Consider the following 26,824-nt stretch of genomic DNA (forward strand, 5'->3'; position numbering starts at 1 on the left):
AAGTGGGTGTTGGATTTCACTGTCATGACACAGTACAACAAACTCCTCCTGGGAACAGCGTGAGTAGTCTCTGACAAGAAATACACCTCAGAAGTAAACATTTAACTGTAGTAATTTCCTGTCACCATATCTGGGCAAAAGAGACCTTAAATGGACTCAGGCCAGGTACTAGTGGGTTGAGGGCCCTTTTCCAAAATCACCGCAATGACAAGCTTGTTAGTCACTCTCTGCTCAAGGGCCAAGAACATAACAAACATAAGTCTGGTTGCTTGAAATCTCAGCTTGATAAATCCACACGAAAATGTGGGAAAGATAATTATGCAACATCTTCTGTGAGCTCGTTCAATGACGTTGGATCAGATTTTATGTTCATAAAAAAACGAAAAAGAATAGGTAATCCAGGTAGCCACCTTAAATGAATTCCATTATGGACACTCTAAAAACTATACTTTAAGAATGTTTAAAACAAAAAATGTAATACACTGCCAAGTGACAGGAGAAATCTGCTACCTGTTTAAAATTTGTCTGACAGTGATCATGAAATCCAGTTGTATGAACTTTCCAACTTTGAGCCGTACTGCCAGATCAGTGCCTTGGAAGCTGTCCCTTTGAGATTGGACTACTGGTAAGCAATACTCCGTTCCTGCTGTCATTCCCAGTTCAGCATCAAAACTCTGTAGTCTGCATTTTCTGTTTCACTGTTTGCACTGTTGATTCTGTCTGGCCTTGACAGCAATTATAGTTTCACGTGATATTTCTTCACAATATCCTGTTAGAAATACAAAGCTGTATTGTTACATAGGCCATATTTTATCTCTCTTAATTATATTACTCTATCCACATTATATGTTTGGGTGTTTATTCAGCTTGAAGTCAGACTGAATGATAAATGATAGTATATGGATGCATCCTGCCATTGATAGCGAGTGAATGTGAAATATAGCTAATGCCTTTTGAGAATCTGCCTCCAAAATACTTGGCACTAGGAAATGCTCTGTATAAACAGGACATGACGCTGATTGACAATGCCGTGCACTAGCCAGCTTAGGTAAGTGACCCCAAAGCTTCCTCATGAGGTCCCAGTCATTAGCTACCTTAGACTGTGGATGATTATGAGGGAAAATATATTACATGTCCCATGTTTCAGAACATTACAGAAGCATAGAACAATCCTCCTCTCTTTTCATCAAGCATATATATATATTTGCTCTGTGGACTTGTGCAAGTCACTCGAGGTAAAATTTCTAGTAATTCCACATAAGTTGACGAAGGCTATATCTGTATAGGCAATGAGCAGCTTGGTGGAGCCAAACACTGGTGCTGAGGCCCAGCATCCGCACTGTGCACATTCCCAGCGGTTTTACCTCAGTCCATGGGGCCAGTTGGGCTCTCATGGTGAACCCCATCGGGTGCAGTTTCAAAGTGAATCCAGTTTGTGCAGTCTGACACCATGCAGAAATGCAACCAGAGCAGAGGCTGGGTGCTAGGGCTGTCAGTGTCAGCCGTGCCCCCGATCCAGGCGGCAGCGCTCATGCAGAAATGCCCTTGGCCCCTAGCTTGCGTTGCTGCTTATGAAACTATTGCCCTCCCTCTCTTGGGCTGCCACTGCACAGGGTCGGGTCTGACTCCTCCATATGTTTTTCCTGGGGCCTTAAGCCTCTGTCCAGTTAGGCTTATGTCCTAACAGAGTGGACAAAATGGTGAATCAGGGACATCGCTTGTGTCGGCTTAGCCTTGTTAGTTGAGATAACAGCCTCTTCCTTCCTCATGGTGCGGCTGCTAGGAAATATTAATGATTAGGAGACCCTTTGAGGGGTCTGTGGTGGGGCTGAGTGACAAACAGACTTCTAGAGAGGGTTCTTGCCCTCTTGCATGAGATTTCTAGGATTCAGTTTCTGTCCTGTCCTGTCTGCTGTCCAGGTGGCTGATATTCCCCTGCAAGCCACACTATGCTCTGCCAAATCCTGCCTTCTGCTGCAGGAGTCAGGAGCCATTATTCTGAGGACAGCACTGGCTGAACAGGTTTAATCCCGCTTTCTTTCAAGTGACTAAAAGCAGGGCTGCCTCCAGCACGATAAATGTCCCTGTTAACTACTCTGTACTGTACCAAACAGCCTGCTGTTATGATAAAATATTTATAACTAATCATTTTGTTAAATAAAACGTGTACTTTAGTGCACCTTTTATAATTAACAAGACATGTTACAGTTAATTTTGCACGATGTTTCAGTCTATTATCAGGTACTACAAGGATATATAATAAGTAGCGACAAACAGCTGTCTATATTAAGCTGGAGTATTGCAAACAAAAAGCAATTAGGCTCCTGGGAAGCTTAGTATTATTAGCTTGTAAAACAGGTATAAGGGTAGGACCTTTGCCAAACAAAAGGTTGGGTTAATGGGATGATAAAGCAATAAACCTTGTAATGCATCAACATGTTATTGTGGAGGTACAGTAATGGGGATGTTTTAGCACAGACTTTAATGAAACCAGGGTTTTGTTCACACCAATATTTAAAGATATTTGTAGGGTCAAACAGTACTTAATGATGCATTAGGTGACCTGAATGCTGGCATTAGTGTTGAAATAATGTTTCATGCTTAGAGTAAGGAATCCTCAGTGTATTTTGGTTACATGAACATAGCTAGCATTTACCGTTAAAACTGTCCAATTTGCATACTGCAGACTAAAAGAACAGGCTTGAGGGGTTTGTTCTGAGCTGTTTTACCAAAATGAAGTCTCTGATATCTGTCATTCATCTTGTTCTCACCAAGCCAGAGGTTGTGAATATAAGGAACTGTTAGAGATTTGGCTTTGTTAGTTCACTAACTTAATCACAGCAGTCAAGAGTGTTAAGTTCTCTCTTATTCATTTCTGCTGTGCAAGCATGGAATATCCACTATAATAAATTTCACATCAGTGTCTGGCAGGACAAACCTAATCATGAAGAGGTTATTAACGGGACTTTATCTTGCAGTCAGTAAAGCAACAGTAGACTCAAAACAACTAAACCTCAGATTTTTCATATAACAAATGTAGTCTGAGGAGACAGCTCCAAATGCTTATTAAAGCATCTTCTGGGAAAAAAAATATTCTTTGGCTAGAGTTAGCAAGATATGTATCTTTCCTCTTCTATCCCTGCCTGACAGAATAAGCATGGCATACAGCACTCAGGCTAYAACAAATTCTTTTTTTTCCTCACCCAGGCCCATTCCTCCCAGGAAGTGTTAACCACAGGATTTTGGCTGATCTTTTTTTCTTTAACTGTTATTGTAGTGGGAGGCTAAGCCATACTTTTTTCTCATAAAGAACTGTCTAAATCTTCTCCTGCATGAGCCAGGTTCTGATTTGGGACATCAAACTTTGCGGCTGAAAGGCTGTAAAAAGTCATGACAGATACAGCACATTGGAAATAGCCCAGCTTCCCTGAAATGTTTAGGTCAGGTTCCCCCGGGTCATGCCTTGGGAGTTGATTATGTGGTGGGTGGCAGTGGTGAGGCATTCTTACGCCATTTTAGTTTTCTGTAAAAAGCTAAAAGCAACACACACCGAACAAGGAAGGAAGAAGTCTAGTTGGGTGTATCCAGGCTCTTTTACAGCCTCCATCACTGTGATATGAACAGCTTCTAGCGCTGTGGGAGTGAGCAACCTACTGAGTCTGAGAGGTGCTTACTGCGGTTGCCATGTGGCCGAGAGCCAAAAGACATTAACTGAGGAGGAGCTGCACAAGTCACTGCTGACAGCTCCTAGAGGGTCTCACTGCCTCCATTCATGACAGTGATGGGCGGACAACCCGCCCATGCCATGTTCAGCTCCCCCGCTGGCTCATTTCCTCCCGCAGCTGGGGATTTGGATAACTCAAATCCTGCACAGCAGTCTTCTCCTGTGCTGGACACAGAACAGCTCTGTGATGGGGCCACATTTGAACGGCTGGAGATTTTCATGTAACTAAGGAGCCAACAGTTTGGCCACACTGTAGGGCTTCAATTAGGCGACTAACATCTTTATATGCAATTCATGTTCTTGGAGGGGAGAGAGAAGGAACTGCATGTGGCCAGTGGCAGCACCATCACGTGTGACTGATAGCACCAAGTTATGGACTGCAACCAGCAGTGGGGAGCGGTGAAGGGCAGAAAGCGGTGTTGACACCCTGCCTTTGGGGTGGGAGCTCCATAGCTGCTGGGGAGAATTGCTATCAGTCCCCCCACCCTAAGATTCAGGTAACTCCTGCCTGAACCCTATATAGAAACTGCAAGATGAAGCAAACCTCCCTCCATTAGCTCTTCCTCACATAAACCCTACCACTTCTGGGGGAGGGACAGAGTGGGAAAACTCCCTCCAATACACACAGATACCCTTCATCCTCCCTGAGCCATTGTGCTCTGGGTCTGGATGGTCTGCGCAGACCCTGCGGCAGTGGGAACAACGCGCCTTTTGCAAGGGAGGCACCACTCAGCTGCCGAGCATGTCAAGCCTAAGTGGAGATGCAGTGATAGGTCTTGTTTACTGCTCTTCTCTTCTGTTTAGTTACACTGATCATGACGAGTGTATGGTTCTCTATGGAGACGATCAGGTACGCACTTGAAAAATTCTTCCTTTTGAGTTCTTTTCAAATCTCAAATTCTGATTACCCAATGCTGTCCAATGCTCTTCTGCTTAGCCAGGGAATGGGATAGACTGGGGGGAAAAAAAAAATAACATAAAAAAGGTAGATTAGCCAGTGCAACCAAGGTGTAGCTGCAGCAGGTGAATTGTTTTACCTGTTCAGTGCAGCCAAATGCCTTTCCTGTGGGAGCAAGGGCCAGTCCCTTCTGTTGCTGAGCCCTGATACGTTTAGCGCTTGGTCTCTGGCCAGGTAACAGAGAAAGGGCCAGGAGCTCTATGTACACCCAGTTCTGGAGACATGGCTGTGCTGGTGTGTGGTCTCCAAGCCTTGGGCCCCAACACCTGCCCTTGAGTTCCTTGAGCCATTTTGTTAACTAGCTAATTTAGGACCCAAAACCTGGGATGTGTAAAGCACCACTACACTTTATGCTGGATTCAGCAGGCAATCACGAGCTGAAGGCTCCCAGCAACTCGCAGGATTAGGCCTTCCCATGAATTAACTGTGGATGTGGCATTTTCTGTCTCATTCTGAATGCAAAAGGCTGGGGCTGGCTCTCCTCTTCATTTGGAAACTGGCAATTCTCATGTATTCATTACTTTTATTGGTGCTCTGGGCTCAATTTTTGCAAATTGCTGAGCAGCTTTGTGAAGCTGATGTGTGCCTTCAGCTCTTGCTGGCTTAATCGTGGGTCCTTTGATAACAAATACCTACAACATGAATTAGCCATCTGCTAAACACTGCCCTGTTATATTTGTGCCAAATCCCGAAATCCTTATTTGTGCAAATCTGCCTTTGAGATCAGGGAGTGAGGGGGAAAATGAGTGTGTGCCTACAATTTTCTTACAAAACGTTTCTTGGCTGTTTCTGTTTTTCAATTTTTTTAGGGCTGTGTCAATATTTTGCTCATGTCCTCTGTGGGAGAACTTCTAAGGTAAGCACCTATGTTTCAAATATAATGCAAAACCGGGTAAAAAGTGAGTCTTTAATGCTGCTCAGTTTGAATGCTGATAAAATCTTTGTGAATTCTTACCGGGTTTAACTTTCTTCTTTTGATCTTGTATTGTGCTGTATTATCTTGGCTTATCAATGGAGTAATTGATGTTTCCCAGTCTAGCTTTGGCTAGAATTACCCACCTGGGGTGCTCTATTCTGATGCTGTTGCATAAATTTCTTTGTGTTTGCCCTAAAACTGGAGGCAGAACAGATGCAGAGATGCGCAACCGGATGAAAAATTTCTGTGATACTTTTTCATGATCAAGCCAGCAGATGGTGCTTGCTGTCTTTACACGTTTTTCAGAGAAACCCTRTTGCAGTGTGTGTCCAGATCAGCTTGCTCCTGCACTATCCACTGGTTTATGGTATTTACCAGAGGAAAACTGTAAGGCTCATGGCCACTTGTCACTTTTCAGAGAGCTGAAGGATTGGACACTGAAGCAATACACATCCCACAGGATTTCAAACCCCTATGATTTTGACTGTTTCATGGTTTGTTTTCTCAAAATGTTGCTTGGCTGTTATCATAATCATTTTGTGTTTTTTTCTTTAAAACTGGAAGGTGGGAGGAGGAGAGCAATTTGTGTCATCTCTTTGGACGGCTTTCCAAATGCAGCTTGCAGAAAGAGTCTGTGAGAGTCAGCTTATGCCTCTTGTATAAGCTTGTTAAGGCCCAGGGGAGCCTGTACAAATTGGGATGATTTGAAGTCAATATTGAATAGCGTGTTCTTACAGGAGGCATTTTCTGAGACCATTTCAGCCTGGAAGAAAAGGATGATAAATGTCTCAGAAAAGTACGTTTCTGAGCTGTTCCAAGCACTGATAAAGAAATGCTATCCATTCTCACTGCTAAAGGGAGAAAGCTGTTGGATTCCCATGTGTGCATTTGGGGACTGATTCAGTGCCTGGTGGAAGAGCATGTTATGACTCCTGTCAAGTTGTCTGGTATTTCTGCACAATACCAGATCTCACTTAAAAAAGCAAAGAACAAAACTTCTAGCTCTTCCCGCCCAACAAGCAAGACCTAAACCCATGAGGCAAGGGTAACCCAATGCTGAGAGGCTGCAGAGGATATAGTGGTAATGGTGCTGTTTTTAATTATTCCAACCAAGCATTTGAGATAATTGTTTCATCCCTCTGATGAAATATGAGAGGAGGGGTCATAGATATCACCTTCAGAAAACTGTGCAGGCTTATTTGTGTGAAATGAGTGGGGAGGCTTTAGATACCAGCCCTTATTTTCTGTCGGTGATTTGGGGCCAGGAAAAGCCATGGTGTAGTCAACCCTCACTGCTCTGGACATGAAGACTCAGCTGTCTCCTGCCTGCCTCTGGCAGCTCAGAGGGTGCAGCTCCTTTCACTGGGAAGCTTAGAAAACCAGAACCCAGTTTGTTGTGGAGATAGGAAAGTGTCTCCATAACACAACTCCTGCTTGGGAGTGACCCTGCATGGATGACCTGCCTGCCGTCTCTGTTCACTATGCCACCTTGGACCCTTGCTCGGATAGACCTCATTAGCTCTCCCACTGGTTTCTTTGCCAGCTGTGTGTCTCCTGGAGCAGCCTGCAATCTAGGATTGCCATGGCAGCTGCTTGTAAAAGGCAGCATAGACTGAGGCAATCCCAAGCGACAAGGTTCAGGTGGGAAATCTCATGCAGGTACTAGTCCCCACTGTCCATGGATGAAGGGGATGAAATACTGGCTTCCAGCACTCCAGGAAGGGTTGTTTGCTTTCTCCCCACCTTTACACCCTTGACTTTAATTTTTTTCCAGAACGTGGAAGAAACTACCAAAAGCTGAAAATCTGCCAAGCATTTGCCTTGAGAGCGCTATTCTCTCTCCCAGTGTGACTTACATCCGCTGGAAAGTACATGAGGACTGGGTTACACAGGTAAAAAAAATAAAAAATATGGCAGAGCTGCTCTTTCATTTGACCAGAGTGTGAGCAGCAGCGTGCTGAGAAGAGGCTCAGCTACACATTTACACAATTCACTCTTATGAAAAGAGTTTAATTTGTTCTGTTCATCTGTGGTTTTTTTCCTTCTGTGTTTTTTTTCCTTTCTACAGACACAAAAAACAGAATAAAAAATAGCCCAGCAGACTGTACCTTTCTGTGAGCACAGCTTTGTATTAAATATCATTCTCTCTCATTCTTTGTAGCTGAATTACTATGACTCCATTAAAGCCGTGATTTCTACCTCCAGCCATGAGTTGACAGCTTTAGTAATAGGTAACAATTTTGCTTATCTTTAAAACCATTAGGAAATTCTTTCGAGATAATATGTGCTCTCTGTGCTTCCAGGCCTGCAGCTTTTCCAGGTTACTGTAGCCCCACCATGGTGTCATTGCTACCTTCATTTCTAGTAGTGGCTTGAAGTGTAAACATTTTCTTTGATGACGGAAGGAATCCATGTTCTGGGGACAGAGTGGAAGCAGAATTCTCTTCCCCCCCTCTCCCCCCCAGAATTATCTATTTTACAGGCACAGGTAAGTTTTCTACATGGGAGTACAATTTATAAGCCCATCCAGGGCTAGTTAGAAAAGGCAGCAGCCTTGCAGTTGAGCTGAACTGATTTCCTGACCAGTCTTACCAACTTTGGGAGCTAATGCAGGAGAGCAAGAGTCGCAAAGAACATGTGCTACTTGGTAATCTATTCCTATGGTTTAAAGGATCTCTGACAAGGACCTGCATCCTCAGGTTTTCTCCAGACTACGTTGTTTCCTCCTGCCTGCATGTTTATGCTGAAAACTTGGTGAAATCTCAGAAATATAAGTKTGTTTCTGAGACTGCCATCTAGTTCTTTTTCCCTCACTGGAAATAATGCAAAATAAAAATCTCTAATTGATTAATAACTGTTTGATTTGTTGGTATGTTGGAACTAAAGATTTTGTAAATGTTACAGAAGTGTGTGTCTAACCTGGGCAGAGGAACTAGCTGGAGAGTATGGCCTTGGGGGTACTGTCACAGTCTGAACCCTTAGTGGGGAGTCAGTGTGTTTCAAATACCTGGAGGAGAAACTTTGCATTAATTAAGGTGATAACATAAAAGTAGACATATGGAATAATTTTTTTCAGTTTTCAGCTTGTGTCCAGGAATGCTGAGCACCTGTCAATGACTTAAAAAGTGGATATCTGAAACAACTGCTAAATGGTTACTGAGGAATTATCATGGTATTAAATTTCTGGTTTGTGTCACATGTGGGCTGAGTAACTTTGTTCAATCCTTAAATAACCAATCCACAAGAAAAAGACATATTCAGTTCACTTCATTTCCTGTTTCTGGGACCACTGTGCATGAACAGGTCTTGTTAGTGTAGGTGAAAAGTGCTCAGCAACTCCATGGCCTCATTTCAGCAAAGCACATGAGCAGCTGCTAAACACAGAGCTCAATGGGACACACGCAAATGTACTTCCCTGCTTTGATGCTTTGAAGACATAGGAAGGTCTCCAAAATCTGTTTCGCTCCCAAGGAAGTCAATTGCAGAGCTCCTATTGACTTCAGTGAGAGAAATCCCCTCTTTTGAGGGTAAGTAAATAAATACATTTCATCAATATACAGATTGGCACTCATGCAGCTTTGAACTGTGAAGCAATGAGCATTTCTAACATCACAGTAAGCAGTGTGCAGCTTTGCTACAGCTTGCTTTATCACCCAACCCAGACCTTCCCCCATCCAGTCTGTCTTCATCTGCCCACAGGAACAGAGTGAGAGAACTCATGTCTCCTCAAGGTCACCTTTGGTTTCCATAGTGACTATTTAAATGTAATTGTCTTATCAATCAGAACCTCCTTTACTTTCATAAGCAACTGTAAAATCTCTTCTGGTTTCTATAGCAACCATCTTTAAACCCATATATTTGTTTTCTCTAGTCTTAGCTGAATTGTTGGAAATAGTGCAAATTAACTGCTGGTACAACGTTTCTCATATTTTTTCCCTTAAGCTATCCTTTAGTGTCATCCAGAACAACACTTACGATGAGACTACTGTCCTTTTGCTCCTGTTAGTTAGAGCTCCTCTTTGTCATCTGGCCACATGAGCAATGTAAAATCATCATTTTCTTGAGGAACATGAAAACCTGAAGCCTCTGGAGTTCAGTCTTTCCCTTCCCAGTTCAGGTCCCTATGTCTGTCTCTCCCAGAGAGAAGTGGTGCACTTTTGTTACCCTAAATCACTTGTGATAATAATTTTCAAGAATAGCACCTCCCCTCCAGTAACCTCAGCACAAAGTACAGTCATTACTTAACAGCAACACTGTAAGATAGTCGAATATTATTCCCCATATAATATGAAGAATATGCACAAGGTTAATGGCCCATCTACACTGCAAATCCAATAAATGTCAAGAAAGTTATTATTTTTTTCAGCCTAAATGTGGTAGCTGCAGACAAAGCTGATAGCGCACTGTCTATGGTTTCATTTCACCAGACAGTGGGCAGACTAAATCTAAAATAGCTGACACTGGCACAATGACAACTACTCTCCTAGTTCATGATCCGACTATAAACACACATTGTTTTTCAATTTCACAAAGTTCATTTTTCCTGGGTAGATCATAACTGGAGAATGTGCTTAATTCAAGGTTATAAAATTAGCAATAGATAATTATTCTACTCTGAAACTCTGTCAGCTTTAGCTGGAATCCTCTCAGTAGCAACAGATCACAACCCTGCTGTATAAATACTGCTAATTTTGTGTAACTTCCAGGTTGTATAAAAAGGGACATGGAATATTGAAGGGGAAGAAAGGACCTGAACTCCCTTTGTGATGCTGATTCTTGTCTGTCCTGGGCTTTTCTTATTCCTTTTCTACTGCCTTGTTTTAGGAAAACAATTGTGCTTTAGGAGGGAGATGACGGAATTGTTTGCTTTTCTCCTTATGTCTAATTTTTGTCTGTCACTTGGTCCCTCTGGGGTTTTCCTTTGCTCTCTCTTGCCCAGAAGTCATGTCCCAGGTGCAGGCGCAAGCTTCATTTGTGCCTGTGCATTGGGATGAACAGCACATGCAAGGACACCAGCAAAGCTGCTGTCAGTCCACATTGCTCCTTGGTAAAAAGTTTGCTAACAAACTGGAGGAAGTTCAAGGAAGGGTTAAAAAACAACCAACCAAACAAAAAACAGGTAGGTAGCTGGGATGGGTTCACTTATTAGGGAAGGTCAAAACAGYTCTGTGTCAACTAATGAGAGACTCAGTAACTGTCATCAAGGATTAGGTATGGGAGGAGGAATACATCAATATGATAAAAAAGGGTATGAGTTAACTACTTCTAAAATTAAGAAAGATGAAAATCTGATGACCCAGGATCATAATGCCTAATTCACAAAAGGTGGTAGGTAGTCTGGGGGCTTGGACTCCTTCCAGCTGCCTGACTTTGCTGAGTGAGGTTTCTTTGTTTTTCCAGGGTGTACTGTTGGAGCTACTAATGTTGAGCAACAGATGAAAGAAATACAGGAGCCTGGGAAAGGCTCAAAAGGAAGGAAAGGGCAGCTGGCAATGGGATCTCCTCCAAGGAGAGCCAAAGGGGATCAAACTGTGTTCCGAGTCCACAAAGGAGTAAAAACATTTGCGTTCAGTAAGAGAAACAATCTCCTTGTGACAGGAGGAATGGATCGAACCATCCGGCTGTGGAACCCCTACGTGCCCAGGTGAGGGGGCTTGCGACACCTGCCAGAGGGCTTCCGTGGGCCAGGTTGCAGAGCCTCATGCGGCAGGTGAGCTGTTCCCACCAGCTAACCATGTCCCACCTTTGGGTGAGGGAGGCAAGTCACTAGTGTCTTCAGCAGTCTGTGAGCTCAGGAACACAGCTGTATGTTTGCAGTACCTCTGCCTTCATTTTAGTGAAGAGTTGCTGTTGCTAAAATTTTCATGAGAAAACTTGCAGTACAGCTCTCCAAAATACAAGCATTAATAGATTTAGGGCCATTACATATTACTTGGCTTAATAAGAAACTCACAGATTGAAACTGATTAATATTGAGCTGTTCTTATTTAAATTTCAGCCAATGCGCAGGCATGCTCAGAAGCCACACAGCACCGATCTTTTACCTCCACATATCTGAAGAAGATGCTAAAATAATATCTGTGTCCACAGATAACACAGTTAAGGTCTGTAGAGGGCACTGATATAATACTCTTGTTCTTTCTATGTAAATTTGCTGAAATTTTCCAACTTCTGAATGTGTAACTAGTATATAATCCGCACAAAATAAACACATACCTTTTCCCTGTATTGGAAGAACATTTGCAATTCTGAAGTCAAATACTCAGCTTTTGGGACACTGAGTTATCTCTCTAAGTTTAACTTGGCTCCTTTGAGCATCTGTATTACCACACAGCATAACTGTGCCCAGGGCACCCCACCRCCCACCCTAGCCAAAGCGAGGCCTGAGCCGGTGCTTTGCTTGTGATGAAAGACCAGACGAGACTTCTGCTTCAGATCTTCCTTCTCCTTTCCATAAATTACAGTGGCTCCACAAGCGATGTGCACAGCTATAAACAGGACAGAAACAAGAGCAGAATTTTCCTATTGGTGCATTTGTAGACATTTCCAACAGTCCTTTTTGCTACTGAACCTCTGATCCTTTCAATGACATGATCCAAAAKAGTTGAACACTTCTTGCCAGACTTCCTACCATCCTCCTGCAAGCATGCTAAGTGCAGCCTGRGCAGGATGCTCACCTGCACACTGAGGTGCACCAGGCTTTGGAGTAAAACACGTTCCCTTTTCTTCTTTCTATTTTCCCCATAGATTTGGGGTGCTGAGGACCAGAGTTGCTTGTTTTCAGCTTGTTCAAAAGCAAGTGGAATCAAGGGCGAGCTCTCTGCTTGCCTCTATGCACCTGGCRCTCGATCACTTTATGTTGCTGCAGATGCACTTGCTCTCCTTTACCTGAAATTGAGGTAAAGGGTGGCTGGGGATAAGTGATGGGGGAGGGTATTTTGTATTGTGTCTTTTTTCAGAAGTCTGTGGTTGAGTAAATGTGAGGTCTGTGAGAAAATAGTTTACTAAGGACAAGCAGGAGTGCCATAATGGCGGCAGATAAAGAGCACATTGTTTGTAAGGACTAAAAGCCTCATTCTCCTTATCTCAGTTTTAGTGCCTTTTAAACTCAGCATCCTTCTTTCCCCTCTTTGGCTGGTATCAGGAAAAAGATGGATAGCAGCTCTAAGTGTTCCTACCTTTTGTGAGGCTTGTAAAGAGTGTGGCCCAGCTGATCCGACCCCTATTTCGGGAGCCCTGGGGAAATGCTGGGTGACTGTAAGGAGGGTGTGCTATGTGCATTGTAAGTGACTGAAGTGATTTTCCATGAAACAGGCCTCTTCCAGAGCCTCACTTGGTAGTTTCTCACATGGAGCCTGTTCTGTGCTGCAAGTATAACAGAGYGTTCAGGCAGGTGGTGAGCTGTTCAGAAGGATCCGTAAGTGAAAACTGAATTGCACTAAAGAGGTTGTACTTCTGACATCCTCGYGTGAGTCTTAGCTATCTTCTGTCTGCCTGTGCATTTTTAATGCCCTGCTTTCTACAAGGTATTTAGCAGCCAGTATGGAGAATATTGTAGAAGGTATAAAGCAGCACACATCCCATTCATCTTCTCAGCAGCTGCTCCTGAGAACATGAATCTGTTAGTTATGTTGCTCCCTTTCCTGCTCCCTGATCCCATCAGATTGTGCCTGTCTAGAGTCTGCAGTGGGTTTTCCCTTGGGCAGATGATTCAAGTAGCAATAAACCCCAGCAGCTGTCCTGGGTACTGCCCCAGGAGTTTCCTCCAGGGTTAAACTGGTAGGATAGCTGGTAAGATAGACCAGTACCTAGTTTTGGTACTCCGCTCACCAGGCTCTTGTGTCCCTGTGGGCGGGTGGCCTTGATCCATTGTGCTGAAGCCACTTGACTTTCAGCCCTTCTGTGCTGACACATCCGGGCATCTCCTACACAAACCGGTGCAGCTTCTGTAGGAGGGATTAGAGGTACCAAAATCACTGAATATTGGATTAAAACAGGGCTGACCATTTCCGTCAGTCTTTCGAAGGGGGTGGGATGTGCTCTGAGCACAGTCACAGGGCAGGTCCTGCAAAGGAGGCCAGTGTTGGTGGACCTGTTCTGTGACCCCATGAGCACGGAGCACGCAGGGTGGAGCAGCCCGGACGTGGGCAGCTGTGTGCCCACCATGCAGTGCGTGTTTACACTACAGGAGCTTTATCAGCAGAAATGCAGGTGCTAGACATCCAGATCCATGTTAGTACAAGAGCCTTTAAGGACAAACCCCCATTCAAACCTGTCCTCCAGCCCCCATTGTAGTATTACTGAGGTAGATATTTGAGATCTCAGTAAAGGTGACAGAAGGGCATGCCTTTTCCTTGCTGTTCGATGGAAAAGAAAGCCAGGGCATGAAGGTGGGGACCAGGGGTGGCAATTCAAATGGAAAGTTTGAGCTTCTTTTCAGACTCCAACTTTCTTTGATCTTTTTTTTCTTTCTTTAAAGACAGTTAAAGTGTGGGATTTTGAAACAGGAAAGCAGTTATTTGAGTTCACCAGTGCTCATGGAGAGGCAGCAATCACCTGTTTGACTTTTGATAGCAGTGGAAGAAGGTACATTTCTTTCTGTGTTTATTAAATCTCTGTAGGCATTATTGCTACTACATGCAGAATAAAACATTGAATTTGAATCTTGTGTTAGACTGGTTACAGGAGGCCGAGATGGATGTTTGAAGATATGGAATTACAATAATGGGCACTGTCTGCATACTCTGAAGAGGGGTAAGCAGTTTGGGAATATCTGGAGGAAAGACTGAAAAATATTTAAAGAGCATAGATGAGGGTGGATTGGTTTCTTTTTTCCTGCAGAAGGAAAGTGTGACGAGATCTGTGACTGCACCTATGCGGAGGTGAATAGGAGCAAGTAAGGTCTTCCACAGCATTGAGTGAGCCTTGTCCCAGGGGCRGATGCATTTGGTGGGAGTTTATGCAGCAAGTAACCCTGCTTTTCTGTGGGAAGGTACTCCCCTGAGACATTCCTGAAGGATTAGTCAGATCTGTGTGCCTCAGAAAGAAACATGTATTGCAGCTTCTGGAAAGCAAAAAATAAAAAAATAAAAAAAAAAATAAAACCAAGCAGAGCTGTAATACAGACAAACAGAGCTGCCCAGCCTGACCAAGCAGGCTCAGGTTGTCGGTGACTGCCTGTAAGGGCAGGCTCGGTCTGCACATCCACAGTAGAGCAATGCCCAGGGAACCCCAGCACTTCCAGAGAAGCTGCAGGATGGAAAGAGGTTAGCTGGGAAAGGGTCTGTCCCAGGGGCTCCCTGTGTCACACACATCTCCATACCACCTGCAATGGCTGGGATCCCAGGGGAAGGTCCCTACCCCTCCYAGGATCCCCCAGGGAGAACAACGTCCTGCCTCTCACAAGGACAAGACCAAACCTTGTGAGCTGTCTTGGTCAGGATGGAGTCCCTTAGCAATGGCCAAGCTGGTCCTGAGCTAAGGGCTTAAATGAAAACTCTATATCGGTTGGATTTTATATTTTTCAACTGCCCCGTCAGCTGTTTTATCTGTCCCCTCCCTTCTACACATGCATTTAGACACATGTGCAAATCAGATGGTGCTCTAAAAGATAAGCTATCTGTGCCATTGYTCTGCTACATCATAGACAACACACCTGTGCTATTTGTCTTATAGCAACATAGATAAGTCAGAGCCTATTACATTAAGCATAGTGCCAAGCACATCGATGAAAAGCCCTGTAGTTTCCAAGAGGAAGAGTAAGACCAGAGTGGCAGATTGCAGGTAACTGTTTCATCCTTTGGAGACCAGTGGGTAAATTTGCCCTTGTATGAATGTTTGAACTAGCYATATTTAAATACTTCCTCTCTTTTTAATTTTGGAAAAGTTTGTTGATAAAGCAAATACAACCTGAGCTGTGTCCTGAATGTTCTCCTAGGTATATTGTAGCTGTTGGATGGGACAGAAGAATAAACGTGTACTTTGTAAGTAGAAAGACTGCATCTAAAAGAGATGATCTATTAGCATAAAAATATTGGTATAAAATTCCTATTTTAAGTGAAAAACAGAACTCAATGTTTTGATCTTTGTAAAAACTGAACAGGAACAAAAAAACTTTTTACCACTACTAAAACCTTCAGTCTGGGCTTGAAACCAAAAATGTGTCCAAGATACACAAATCCTGATGGATCATTCCACAGGGCAAGTGGTGTTAAACTTGGCCTCCCCCTCTCTAGACTATGATGGCGCTCAACTCAGAAAGCAGGCACAATTTTGAGGCTTCTTCCAAGGCTTGTATGCGTGCCGTGTGGATGAAACTCTGAAYTGCTTGGTAAAACCCCAGTCGCTTGGGTTTGGATTGACTTTGGAGGCTGGGAGCAAATCCTTTGAGTTCATCTTGACTAATCAGTGCAGAAAGTTGGGTGTGTCTGTACATCTTTGTACAGTAAGTGCCACAATGTTTTCTTGTCCTCTGAATTCAGAATTTTGGGCCATTTATAGGGAAAAAATCTGTGTAAAGCTTTATCTGGCAGTGATCAGAGAAACATGCAGTTACCTGWTGTCAGATATCCAATTCACGGTGGCCTCTGCCAAGGTTAGATTTAAAATGCAGAAAGGAAACATATTACTTCTACTGATATGAAGGGCCTGTTCTTTCCTCATAAGATGCAGCATTTCCTTCTGTGCCCTTGGGAATTGCCAGCAGGTATTACATCTTAGGCATCTTCATACAAAGAAGTTTTCATCATAAGATGGACATTTGTTGAAACCAAACATTATTGGCTTCAACAAAAAGGGCAATGCTGCGAATGGGACTGAAAAGGAAAGAAAAAGCTTATAATTAGCTTTTGGCCATTCTGGGACACTTCTCTTGCTCTCTTTTTCTTTAAAACAAACAAAGAAACAAAATCTTAAATTGGAAGGAAAAGTAATTCAGGAACCTCTTTACGTTCTGTGAAGTGGAATTTCCATTTTCCGGCCAGCTCTTTTTGCAGGGTAGGACCATTCAGTCTGCATAGCGCTGGTCTTCCCTCCCACTGAGCAGGCGAACATGCGTTTGGGGAGAGGGAGAGTGAACCCCTTCTGGCTGTGGATATACAGTGTCTCCCCTGTCTGTCTTCTTTGGTACAGGACTCCACAGAGGAGCTTCATCATGTTCAGAAACCTCAGCCCTTTTGGCAGGATGACATAGTAAGAACCCACCTCCAGTCTATTTCAAATACATTTTTTAAGGACACCAGTAAGTTATGGCATAGTGTAAGTCAGCATGGCTCAACAAATAAATACTTGGTCTAGATTTAATTTAGGCAAATGAGATTTTTGTAATCAGCTGCTAATTTAATTTTAGCAGCACATATGCCTTGGTCACTAGCTTTCATCATGTCTAGGAGAAGTCAGAGACAGAAATAGTCTGAGCTCGGGGAAGAGGAGGCAGATAAAGCTGAATGTTTGTGAACTGAGACGGGAGGTGGAAAGCAGGTGCCACCAAGCCTGTGGCAGGGTCATGGAAAATACAAGACTTTTGGGAAGGGGAGATGGAGAAGGGAGAGGTTATTCTCATGTTTTGTGCATAGCACATTAGACTGAGAGCAGGGATCACTTCTTCTAGGCTCTTGCGTGTGATCGGGCCGAGCCAAAGAGAGCCTGCTGAGTAAAAGGGGAGGATGAACAATTTTTCCTTCATGGCTTTTTTTCCATTTGCATCCAGACCCAAGGTCATAAAGAGGATATCTTGTGTGTTGCTCATTGTCCACCAACTCTGCTCGCCACAGCTAGTTACGATGGTGAAATTATAGTTTGGAACATGAGCTCTGGCTGTGTCTGTTGCAAACTTCACACTCCACTTCCTACTGACTGCACTGAGGGAGGAGGCAAGTACTGTTTGGGAGCAATGCAGTGACAATGAGCAAACCTCAGCTTTCCAAAATATTTGCAAAAGGAAGACCAGAAAAATATTTAAGATAGATTAAAATGGTTGCTTTTGGCTTTTATGAGGTTACTTCTACCAGATATATATATATATATATATATATCTTACAAGTAGTAAACCTTATCATTCAAACTATTTTTTAAAGAAAAATAAAAGTTTTGTTCTAAAACTATTAAAAGAGCCTCTTTTAGAAACTCTCAGAATTTTCCTTTTTTAAACTTCAAAATAAAACTGTGGTAAAAAACATGATTCTGCAGAGTGCTTTCCATTTCAATAGACCCAAGCTTTTCACTGTAAAAGATTTCCATCCTTCTCTGATCAGCTCTACTGAAAGCCATCAGTGATGATATTCAATATCAGTGTTGGTTTTGTGAGGCTTTAAAGAGACAGCTCTAATAAATACATATGAGCACGTTACAACTGTGTTGTTAGAAAAAGACAGAAGTAAGGGTTTTAGTTATCATAATTTCAATACAGCAACAGGGGGACATTTTGCTGTGTCAACATAATCTATTTTATTGGTTCTGTTTTATTCTTTACAGAAAAGTAATTCTGAACTCTTTAGCATTTAAGCAGGTTTGCAGTGAAAACATGAATTTTGTTCTTCCTTTTCCTTTCTAAGGTGTAGACACAAGTGTTACCCAAGTTGTATTTCTAAGGACCCGCGTGACTACGCTTGAATCTGGAGCAGCAACTCTCATTTCCAATGGGCCTCAAGGTAGGTGTTAGCACTGTGATGTGGTATATGTCCCAGCAGTGTCACAGCTCAGCGGTGCATGGGGTGTTTTTTAAATGATCTGTACTACAGTTTTTCAAAAAAAGAGACCTTAATTATGTTTTTTGGAAAACTGTGAGTTAGTTGTTTCTCAGATTGCAGTCATAACTAATCTTTCCTCTCCCTTTGCTTTTAATCCATAAGGATGTATTTTCAGATTATTGATTTACAGCATCTAAAGGGAGGTCAGCATCTTAAAACGTGTTCCTGTGGCTGCTGAACACTCCTCTCCTGTGCAGTAAAATCTGCAGGAGCTCTGGCCCTGGGATAATATGCTGATCCATTCTACGGGAGAACTTTGTTTTTCACTGATAGCAGGACTTGGTCTAACCTTTTTTAATTGCTGTTTTTCCCCCTTAAATTTGGATATTTTATTGATCCTTCCCTTGCCTTATGTTAAAGTTTTAAGTGAAAATAATCATTTGCTCAGAAGGCAAATACCTGGAGAATACCTGAACTGAATAATAAAAAAGATGAAACATCACCTTTAGAAAAGCCAGTGTTTTACAGATCAGTAGTAAGTACCTTGTAGACAAGTGGTGATTAGTGGAGAATAGTTTGATCATTGCTTTTAATTTTGATTTCATCATCTCTATGTTCCTGTCGCAATAGACTCATGCTCCACAATTGCTCAGAAATACTTTTGCCATTCTGATTTGTTTTTCTGCAGGTTCTCTCAACTTCTGGAGTCTGCTCAGCGGAGCCCCACCTCCAGCAAACTTCATACCTGTAAGTTTGGCTGTTGACACTGGCAAAAGTAGGCCATGCAGAACTGTTTGGCACTATCCTTACAGTACCAGGTAAATTGTATATGAAGAAGGGGGAGGAAAAGTACAATCTCCTTGATTAGCTGTTACAGAAGTGTGTCTCCTCTTTGGATTTGTTATATCATCTGTATGTTGCAATTTAAGTCCATTGAAATAGTCTGTACTGTATTATCACAGACTGTAAATTATTGATTAATCATACTTGAATGTCTGTTTCAGTCTAGAGTGAAATCTCCAATCAGCAGCATAGCTGTCACTCGTGATGATTTGTTTCTTTATGCGGCTGATAGTGATGGTTATGTGTATGTCTACAGCATCAAGGATTATGCCCTTGGGAATCCAGAGCAGGAGCCACCACAATGTATGTGGTATGAATTGTTTTTTACATAGATAAACTGTTTGAATGGTCATATGTATGTGTGTGCATCTGAGCAAACACAATAAGAGAAAATAAGGATTAAAATGAACAAAGTACTTATGATTTGAGGCTATATCAAAAAAAAAATCCAAGAAAATCAAAGTACTGCTCCCTGCCACATTTTTAATCTGCTTTCCTGTCTTGTACACTCTCAAAAATCTAACCTTGGTTACGTGRTGACTTGTTTTCAGCACAGCTAAATTTGCCCTTGTGTAGCATTTTAAGTAAGACAATTTAATGGTCCATTGGCTAAATACTAACAAACCTACTTTGAATTCAGTAGGAGGTAAGGATTGAGCAAAATCTCAGTAAGGATGTTGGCATATCATCCTGTGACACTCAAATCCATGCAGTTTAGTGGAAGCTAAACAGACATGCATCAGTTTAACATGCTCTGGGTGAAAACTATTTTAAAAATTGTTGCATTAAGACAATGTTACTGAGGCAGAAATATTTAGCTTTTATTTCGTAGGCTTTGTGTTTGGCCTTGCACAAAATGTTGTTGCCTGTCTGAAGTGACACACAGTGAAATATTCTTTGCTATTGACATATTTGTGTATTATTGTGAATCTGGAATATTACAGATTTATTCTTTATTTTGCTGTAGATATGCATCATTGGCGAGCACACATAAAAATGGTTGTATCGTAAGTATGGTCTTACGTAGCACGGTTTGGGCTGTGTAAACATCTACAAAGCACACAGATCTATAAACAGCTGTTTCTTAGTGCAGATGTGTTTAGGATACTTAATTATCATCTACACTGGCAACACTAGAAACCTCAGCTCTCTCCTCTGCTAATGTTCGGAGGTTGCCTGTGGTAATTACTTTCTCAAAACATGTGAAGTGCCATTTTTACATCAGTGTCATTCAGATATGTCTGATACTACCTGGAGCTTCAGTTCCTCAAAACAAGCAGCTGGGTTACAACATCAGCACYGCTGCATGTGCCCTGGGCATGGGTATCACACGCTCCAGCAGAGCTACATCAGCACTGCCACATATACCTTAGGCACAGGTATATCATGTTCTGGCAGACCTACAACATCAGCACTGTCACATGTGCCACAGGCATGGGTATCACATGCTCTGGTAGAGCTCCATCAGCTGTCACATGCCCTCAGCACGGGTATCACACGCTCCAGCAGAGCTCCTCAGTCCAAGAGGGCTGGACTCACCAGCCCCCTCAACAGTCTGAGGGAGCAGAAACCCCAGTGGGCAACCAATCCCGAGAGGTAGATTCCCTTTCTGAATCTCTCTTTGGAGGATCCCTCTCCCTCACGGGCTCTGTAGAGGCATGCCAAGATGGATGAGCATCCATATGTTGAAGTCAACCTGTAAAGCTACCCACCGTAGATGAAATTTGAGGCAAGAAAGCTCAACAACAGAAAGTGCAAGTTAATGATGCTGTCACAGGTTTCCTAGTAGGAGTCTTTGCACATACCTTTCTATTCCACTCTGTTTTGATAGATTAGAAGTGATAGATGAAGACAGAGTCCTGTTGTCCTCATCTACAGATTGCACAGTCCGCCTGTGGAGTCTGGATGGAGAATACATTGGTAAGTGATATTAACAGCTAAGCACTCARAAGGCACTAGTTGCCAAACAGCAGATGCACATAAAAGAAATACCTGCAGGAAGGTGATGTGGACTTTTATAATTAGCCTGCCACTGGAGTCGTAAATTAGTGGGTGTCTAAGCAACAGATTCTTGGACTGCAGCAAGGGATTTAGGGTTTGGACCTGTACTTTTCACTCTTGCATCTTATGTTTTACATCACTAGGGGCTACACTTGAATAACTGAGTGGTTTTTGTTAATATCCACAAGGAATGCATATGGGGTTTTCTCTTCTTTCCCATTCCCAGTGTGCCTCTTACTTTCTGAGGAGGAAGAGTATTATCAAGCCACGTTTAGAAGTGAACTCCTCTAGCCAGAAGAACTAAAGGCCAGAATTTTAAGACATTTTAAAATCTGAAGATGCAGATGCTAAGGGTTTTTGATGCTTTTTTTTTTAATCTGTGGAAATTATATGTTCAGGTCCTATTTTTCTATTTGTATTTTTGGCTCCTTCAACACTTTTGAAAGTCACTCAAAATTATCTGAGCTAACATCCCCTGAATTCAGTACTGTTTTTTGGGACTGATCAGGGTCCATGGAATAAATAACATCTGACTTTGAAGATTACATAAAATGTATTTATTTATTTATGGAATGTTTTTCAAAGAGCTATACTGTAGCTTAATCACAGGCAGATACAAAAAATGCAAATATATGCATGACAAATATCTGTATCAGAGCAGCAGATACCCTGGTAATCAGGCTGCTCAGCTGTAACAGAGAAGTTTAAATCCCCACCCCCACATCAAATTTAGTAATGTACCTAGCAGTCCAGTACCCTTCATTTCATAGTTAGGGGAAAGCAGCCCTAGTTCACATGAATAGATAGCCTGGAGCCAAAGATCAATCACAGCAATGCTTCAAGTCCCTCCTCCCTTGGTATCTTGCCTAAAACAGTGACACTGTTTTCCATATGTGCTTTTTGTTGCAGCTCGTATGTTGTCATCCTGCTTTCTGCCCCTCCTCTCCCCAGAAGAAAGTTTATTCAAAGATTTCCTATGACCTTTAGCTGGTACCACACTGACTTTTGATGAGTCCACTGAAAAGCAGGCTGTGAATCAGCACATCTGCCTCTTAACATGGATATCTTTTTTTTTTTTTTTCCCCTCTCCCCCCTCCAGGGACCTTTGGCCAGACAGAGCCATGGGAGGTTTTCACTCCTGCCTCCTGGAAACACCCCAGGGTTCCCTATGAAATCCTGACAGACCCACAAAGCCTGCCCTTTCATCCAGTGCTGGAAGGACAATCTTCCGCCTTGCAAGTCATCAACTCAGACCAGAGTCCCAAAGCCCAGGGGAAGCCGGTGCCTAAGGTTTGTGCATACACAGCAGTTTTTCTCTATGCAATGGAGAAGACCTCCATTGTCTCCACTGCTGTCCTCTAGTAAACAAGTGATGCAGGCAAGGTGATGCACTTAGGGCACATCTTTGGATTCTGTACAACAGCTTAAGAAACAGAAAGAATTAAATTCAACCTGTGGTGTATTAAATAGACTACCATCTGGTAAACTAAAACTTCAATACATGTGCAGCTGGCATATTTGGTATTTCAGAAAGATTATTTTATTTTGGCTTCATCATTTTTATCAGGTGTCCAGGAAGGAAAAAACACTATTGCAAAAACAGGGAAAGTAGTAAATAATGAAAGAAACATTTCAGTGAGGAACCAGACACATGACCAAGTGTTATTATGCACCAATTGAACCTTAATAATAGTCAGTCTGTACATTGCTAGTCCATAAAAATGTAAAGAAAGATGTGCTAGATCAAGCCTTTATGGGAGAAGTTATGCTGTATATATATATATATTTTAATCTTACATTGTTTGCTTTGCCCTTATCCGTTTGTGGATCTAAACTCTACCATAGTGGTTGAAAACAAAGATCTGCAGGGGAGGGGTGATTCCCCCTAACACTGAGCATCATTCCACAATTATTACTTCCATCAATCTTTTGAAAAAACATAATGAAAAACTAAAATACTAGAATTCTAGTAAGTCTTATGTATTCTACCTCAGTTTGAAACATCTGAAATTCAGAATTACATAATGATTGAATTTCAAGCTATTTGATGTGTGCTGGGGGCTTACAAACTTCATTTTAAAGCAACAGTTAATACATAAGTCCATTATGTCAGCAAGATAATGGCAGTTAAGGCATATTTATACACTTAACTAAGGTTAATAATGACCCATAAAGGCAGTCTGAGTAAAAGCTTTTTGATGGTTTGCGACTCATCCTTAAACATTTTTAGTGGGGATTTGATCTCCCTGTATACTTCACACACAGATTTTTGGATTAAAAAGAAGTTGGTCTTTATTAGACACTTTTCTAGGATCTTTCAAAGAAGTCCAAAAAATCTCAGAACATAGCTTGAAAAAGCATACCTAAACAGTAAGAATACATTGAATACTGCTGGATATTCTCCTTATTAGTAATGCTATAATAGCAAAACAGTTGTAAAGGCTTATATAAAACTGGGAATTTAGAGATGAGTGTTGTTAAGTAAATGTAATGACTTAACACACGCTATCCAAAATACTCCATCAGAAGAATTTCAAAACTTTGTTTTAGAGCAATCAAGTTTTCTTCCTTTGGGGAGGGGGGGGGGGGGGGGGGAGGAGAGACACCTTTGTGCACTATTTAATCAGTAGTGCAGTAAGACCAAAGAATCACCATGTTAATAAGATTAAACTCATTAGCAATCAGTTTATTTCTTGCACTGCTGAGTGTTCTTTTGGTATGTCGCAGCACAAAGAAAGCTACCATTCCAAACATCCTCACATCTCTATTACTGATGCTGAGATCAAAATGGGAATGAACAAGTGGCTTTCACAGATCTCTGGTGAAAGGTAAATTAGAAAGTGAGAAATTCATTAATTCAGAGGGAGGGGAGAAGAAGCTTGCATTACTAATTTCTGCTTTCTTTTTTTTTTTTTTTTTTCAGATTGAAGCACAAGTACTTTAAGAATTTAAATAAGCCACTTAATCATAAGGGATTGAGCACTTACCACACCATTAACTGCTATGAAATAGTCAATGTTCCAGAAATTTGTGAAAAACCTGATTTGTCTGTACTTGGTACAGATTTCTTTTATGAAAGCTCATTAGAGGAAAATTAGAGCAATACCTTCTCTAGAGGTAACTGAACATCCATCACTCCAGTGCCAGCAAAGCTTTTTCTGGTAGCTCCTGGAGTAGCTGTTCCAACAGAATTCTACTTTAAATAAGATGCCTCTACAAAGTCTTTCTATGATCAGACTAAGCTTCCTGCTATAGGATTCTTCTGATTTGCAGTATAAGTTCTAACATCCTCACGGTGCTAGAGCCATACTGTCCATTTCAGCAATTAATAACCTAAGCAAGAAGTAGTTTAAAAAAAATTTAGATCTTAATGCTTAAGTCTAGATGCTACCACTATATTAGGACTGACGGAAGTAAAGTACTACCTCCTCCACACTCCAGAGTTTTGAAATCCAGTCTAACTTCTTTAGCTCTAGAAAAAGGATGGGGAAGAATCTAAGTATATTTGGTGTTGCCTACTGTACACAATTGCCTAATGGATCAGCACAGGGAAAGAGCAGGCATGAGGAGMCTATCACATGGATCTGCATTTTGATAGTCCAAGTTGCTTACAGCCAATGCTAACACCTGGACACTGCTATGGAAAGCTGCATGCACTGTAGCATTGCTCCTGCCCCGGCTGTTAGAAGAGATAGGTATGTTGCTAAAAGCAGTAATGAGAAAAGAGAAAGGCTAGGCAAGAGTAAGACTAGTCAGCCCTAATGCTTACATAGTCTGTGCTCCAACACATCAGTGGAGATTCCAAACACACTTTGGAATATGCTTCCAAAAAGAAAAATCCCTTCCATACCCACTTCAAGTGCCTGATTCGCTAGTGCAGTTTGATGTCTAAATCAGAGGATATGAATTATCTCTTTCAGCACCTTCCTCTGCTACATGTACCTAAAAATAAGCTTCTTTGATAGACTTCAGAGATTCACCTGAAGAATTTTTAGTTCTTAAACTACTTATCAAGGTCTAACCYGAGTCACTTGCTTAAAACGAGCTGAAACCTCATTTTGCCTTTTTAGCTCAGTCTATAACAAAAGGCACCTGAAATTGTGCTAAGTCTTTAATCAGCTTTTAACATCATCTTCTGAACTGCAGATTTTGGTCTCTAAGCTACAGGAATCTAAATCTTACAAATTTTATCATATGCCTTACATTTGTGAAGTTTCTGGGTTCCTTCAGGTGTGCTCATTCCTTAGGGCAGAGAAAAGAAAGGTTTGTCTATTTGGTTAAGCAGTTGTTACTTTCAGCTTACTACACAAACTATTCTGTGCTAAGTATGAGAGCTACAGCTTTTTAGGACTTGTGCACGAGAATGCAAAGTAGTGGCCTTGGTTATCTGCCATAAACACTGAAAATGGTACTGACTTATACCAGAAGTACTGAAAACAGCTAAAGCCAACAAGTCAGGAGATACCAGTAAAATGAACTTTATTTTAAAGCTCATTAAAAGGCTTCACAATAACACTAACAGGATTAGCATTTCCTTCATTTTATGTACCCCACATGAAAAATGTATTGTTTAGCAAGAGACGAAACGTAAGCGTTTCTGCATGCTACTAACACATTTCACCATCTTATTATCTGATAACTGCTTTGGACTGCAATAGTCAAAAACCTCAGAACAGAAGGATTTTTTCTGGAAAGTCCTTATGAATGGGATAGACACTGACTTTTTATTGACATACCCAATTAGATGTCCAGATGAAAGAAAACTACCTTGGCATCTACAAATGCCTACGAAGGTTTCTGTTACAACCTCTTGAAGGAGCAGTATATTTCAGAGCAAGGGCTTCTTTTCATCTTTAGTGATGCATATGGTTAAATACTGCACAGAAGCTTAGTATGAACTCACAATTCCACAGGAATCTGAAAGTTACCAAGGCAATTTTCCTTTTAGGATAGTCATGACCACCACTATTACTATTCTTCCTCCCATAATACAGCAAATTCCAGACAAATTTTAAGAAAAAAATATAAATAGTTCCCAAAACAATGCATCCCCCCACCCTGCCCCCATCACATACGACAGCAAAAATATCTTCTGTCATGGGATGAAGTAACTTGCTGCAAGTGCAGTGGTTTAGTCCAAGTCCATGCTCAYGGTGTTTTGATCACTTGGATGACATTCGCCATTTTGTTGAGGAATTTCAGAATTTTTGTCATCTTCTCCCATGTCTTCATTTTTATAATCACTCCGTTCATTTAATGGATTTTCTTCCTTAGGAGAGTCAACTTTTGGTTTTGGTTGTGTTACAATAGGCTCACAGATATTGTTCAACTCCTGCAAGAAAGAGGAAAGAGCTATGGTCAGAATATATATTAAGGAGCCATCGGCTTCACCAGTGTGCTGAGCCCTGTGCTTGTTACTGTCTGAAACTTGTCTCTTTACTTGCTTGCCAAGTCCAAACTGACAAGTACAGATTGCACCCTGAAATAACTGATTTACTTTGTAAAAGTTCTGTGGACAAAGTACTTCATTTAACATTTTGTATTTTACGTGTCTTTCAAGACTATTCTGTACCTGCCAAAAGTACTGAAAAACAACCTGACTTTTCAAGGTGACTGAAAGACATGTAAAACGTCTATAGCTCCACGGAATTGTATACAGTATTATTATAAGCTCCTCTGCTTTCTACTGAAGTGCA

The 26,824-nt window shown here is 41.8% G+C and overlaps 2 protein-coding genes across 8 annotated transcripts in view; one reads left to right on the top strand and one right to left on the bottom strand.

Moving 5' to 3' along the window:
• The first annotated feature begins 1,025 nt into the window (after positions 1-1,025).
• Positions 1,026-24,226, top strand: LOC112970333 (WD repeat-containing protein 49-like). The gene is made up of 23 exons (XM_026074593.1): positions 1,026-1,048; positions 4,529-4,574; positions 5,492-5,538; positions 7,373-7,490; positions 7,760-7,829; positions 10,999-11,242; positions 11,597-11,702; positions 12,346-12,497; positions 12,913-13,019; positions 14,082-14,184; positions 14,273-14,352; positions 14,440-14,494; positions 15,536-15,581; positions 16,729-16,788; positions 17,306-17,468; positions 18,150-18,245; positions 18,973-19,031; positions 19,289-19,430; positions 20,095-20,134; positions 20,959-21,047; positions 22,228-22,418; positions 23,856-23,956; positions 24,052-24,226. Exons 1-23 carry the CDS (start codon positions 1,026-1,028, stop codon positions 24,224-24,226), a joined length of 2,313 nt encoding a protein of 770 aa, XP_025930378.1.
• The window catches only part of HSPH1 (heat shock protein family H (Hsp110) member 1), a 36,253-nt gene continuing 23,614 nt past the window's right edge, over positions 14,186-26,824 (bottom strand). For 5 of the 7 annotated variants that reach the window (XM_026074612.1, XM_026074613.1, XM_026074610.1 and 2 more), the window contains one exon: positions 24,031-26,460. In XM_026074612.1, coding sequence (XP_025930397.1) covers positions 26,260-26,460 — 201 coding nt within the window. In that variant the 3' untranslated portion in view covers positions 24,031-26,259. Of the gene's footprint in view, positions 14,663-16,153; positions 16,413-19,568; positions 20,832-20,932; positions 21,029-24,030; positions 26,461-26,824 lie in introns of those variants that run through there. The other 2 variants (XR_003254966.1, XR_003254965.1) reach the window with 2 other exon arrangements.

The sequence above is a fragment of the Apteryx rowi genome, unplaced genomic scaffold, assembly GCF_003343035.1.
Source record: "Apteryx rowi isolate R43461 unplaced genomic scaffold, aptRow1 scaffold_391, whole genome shotgun sequence".
Lineage (NCBI taxonomy): Eukaryota > Metazoa > Chordata > Aves > Apterygiformes > Apterygidae > Apteryx > Apteryx rowi.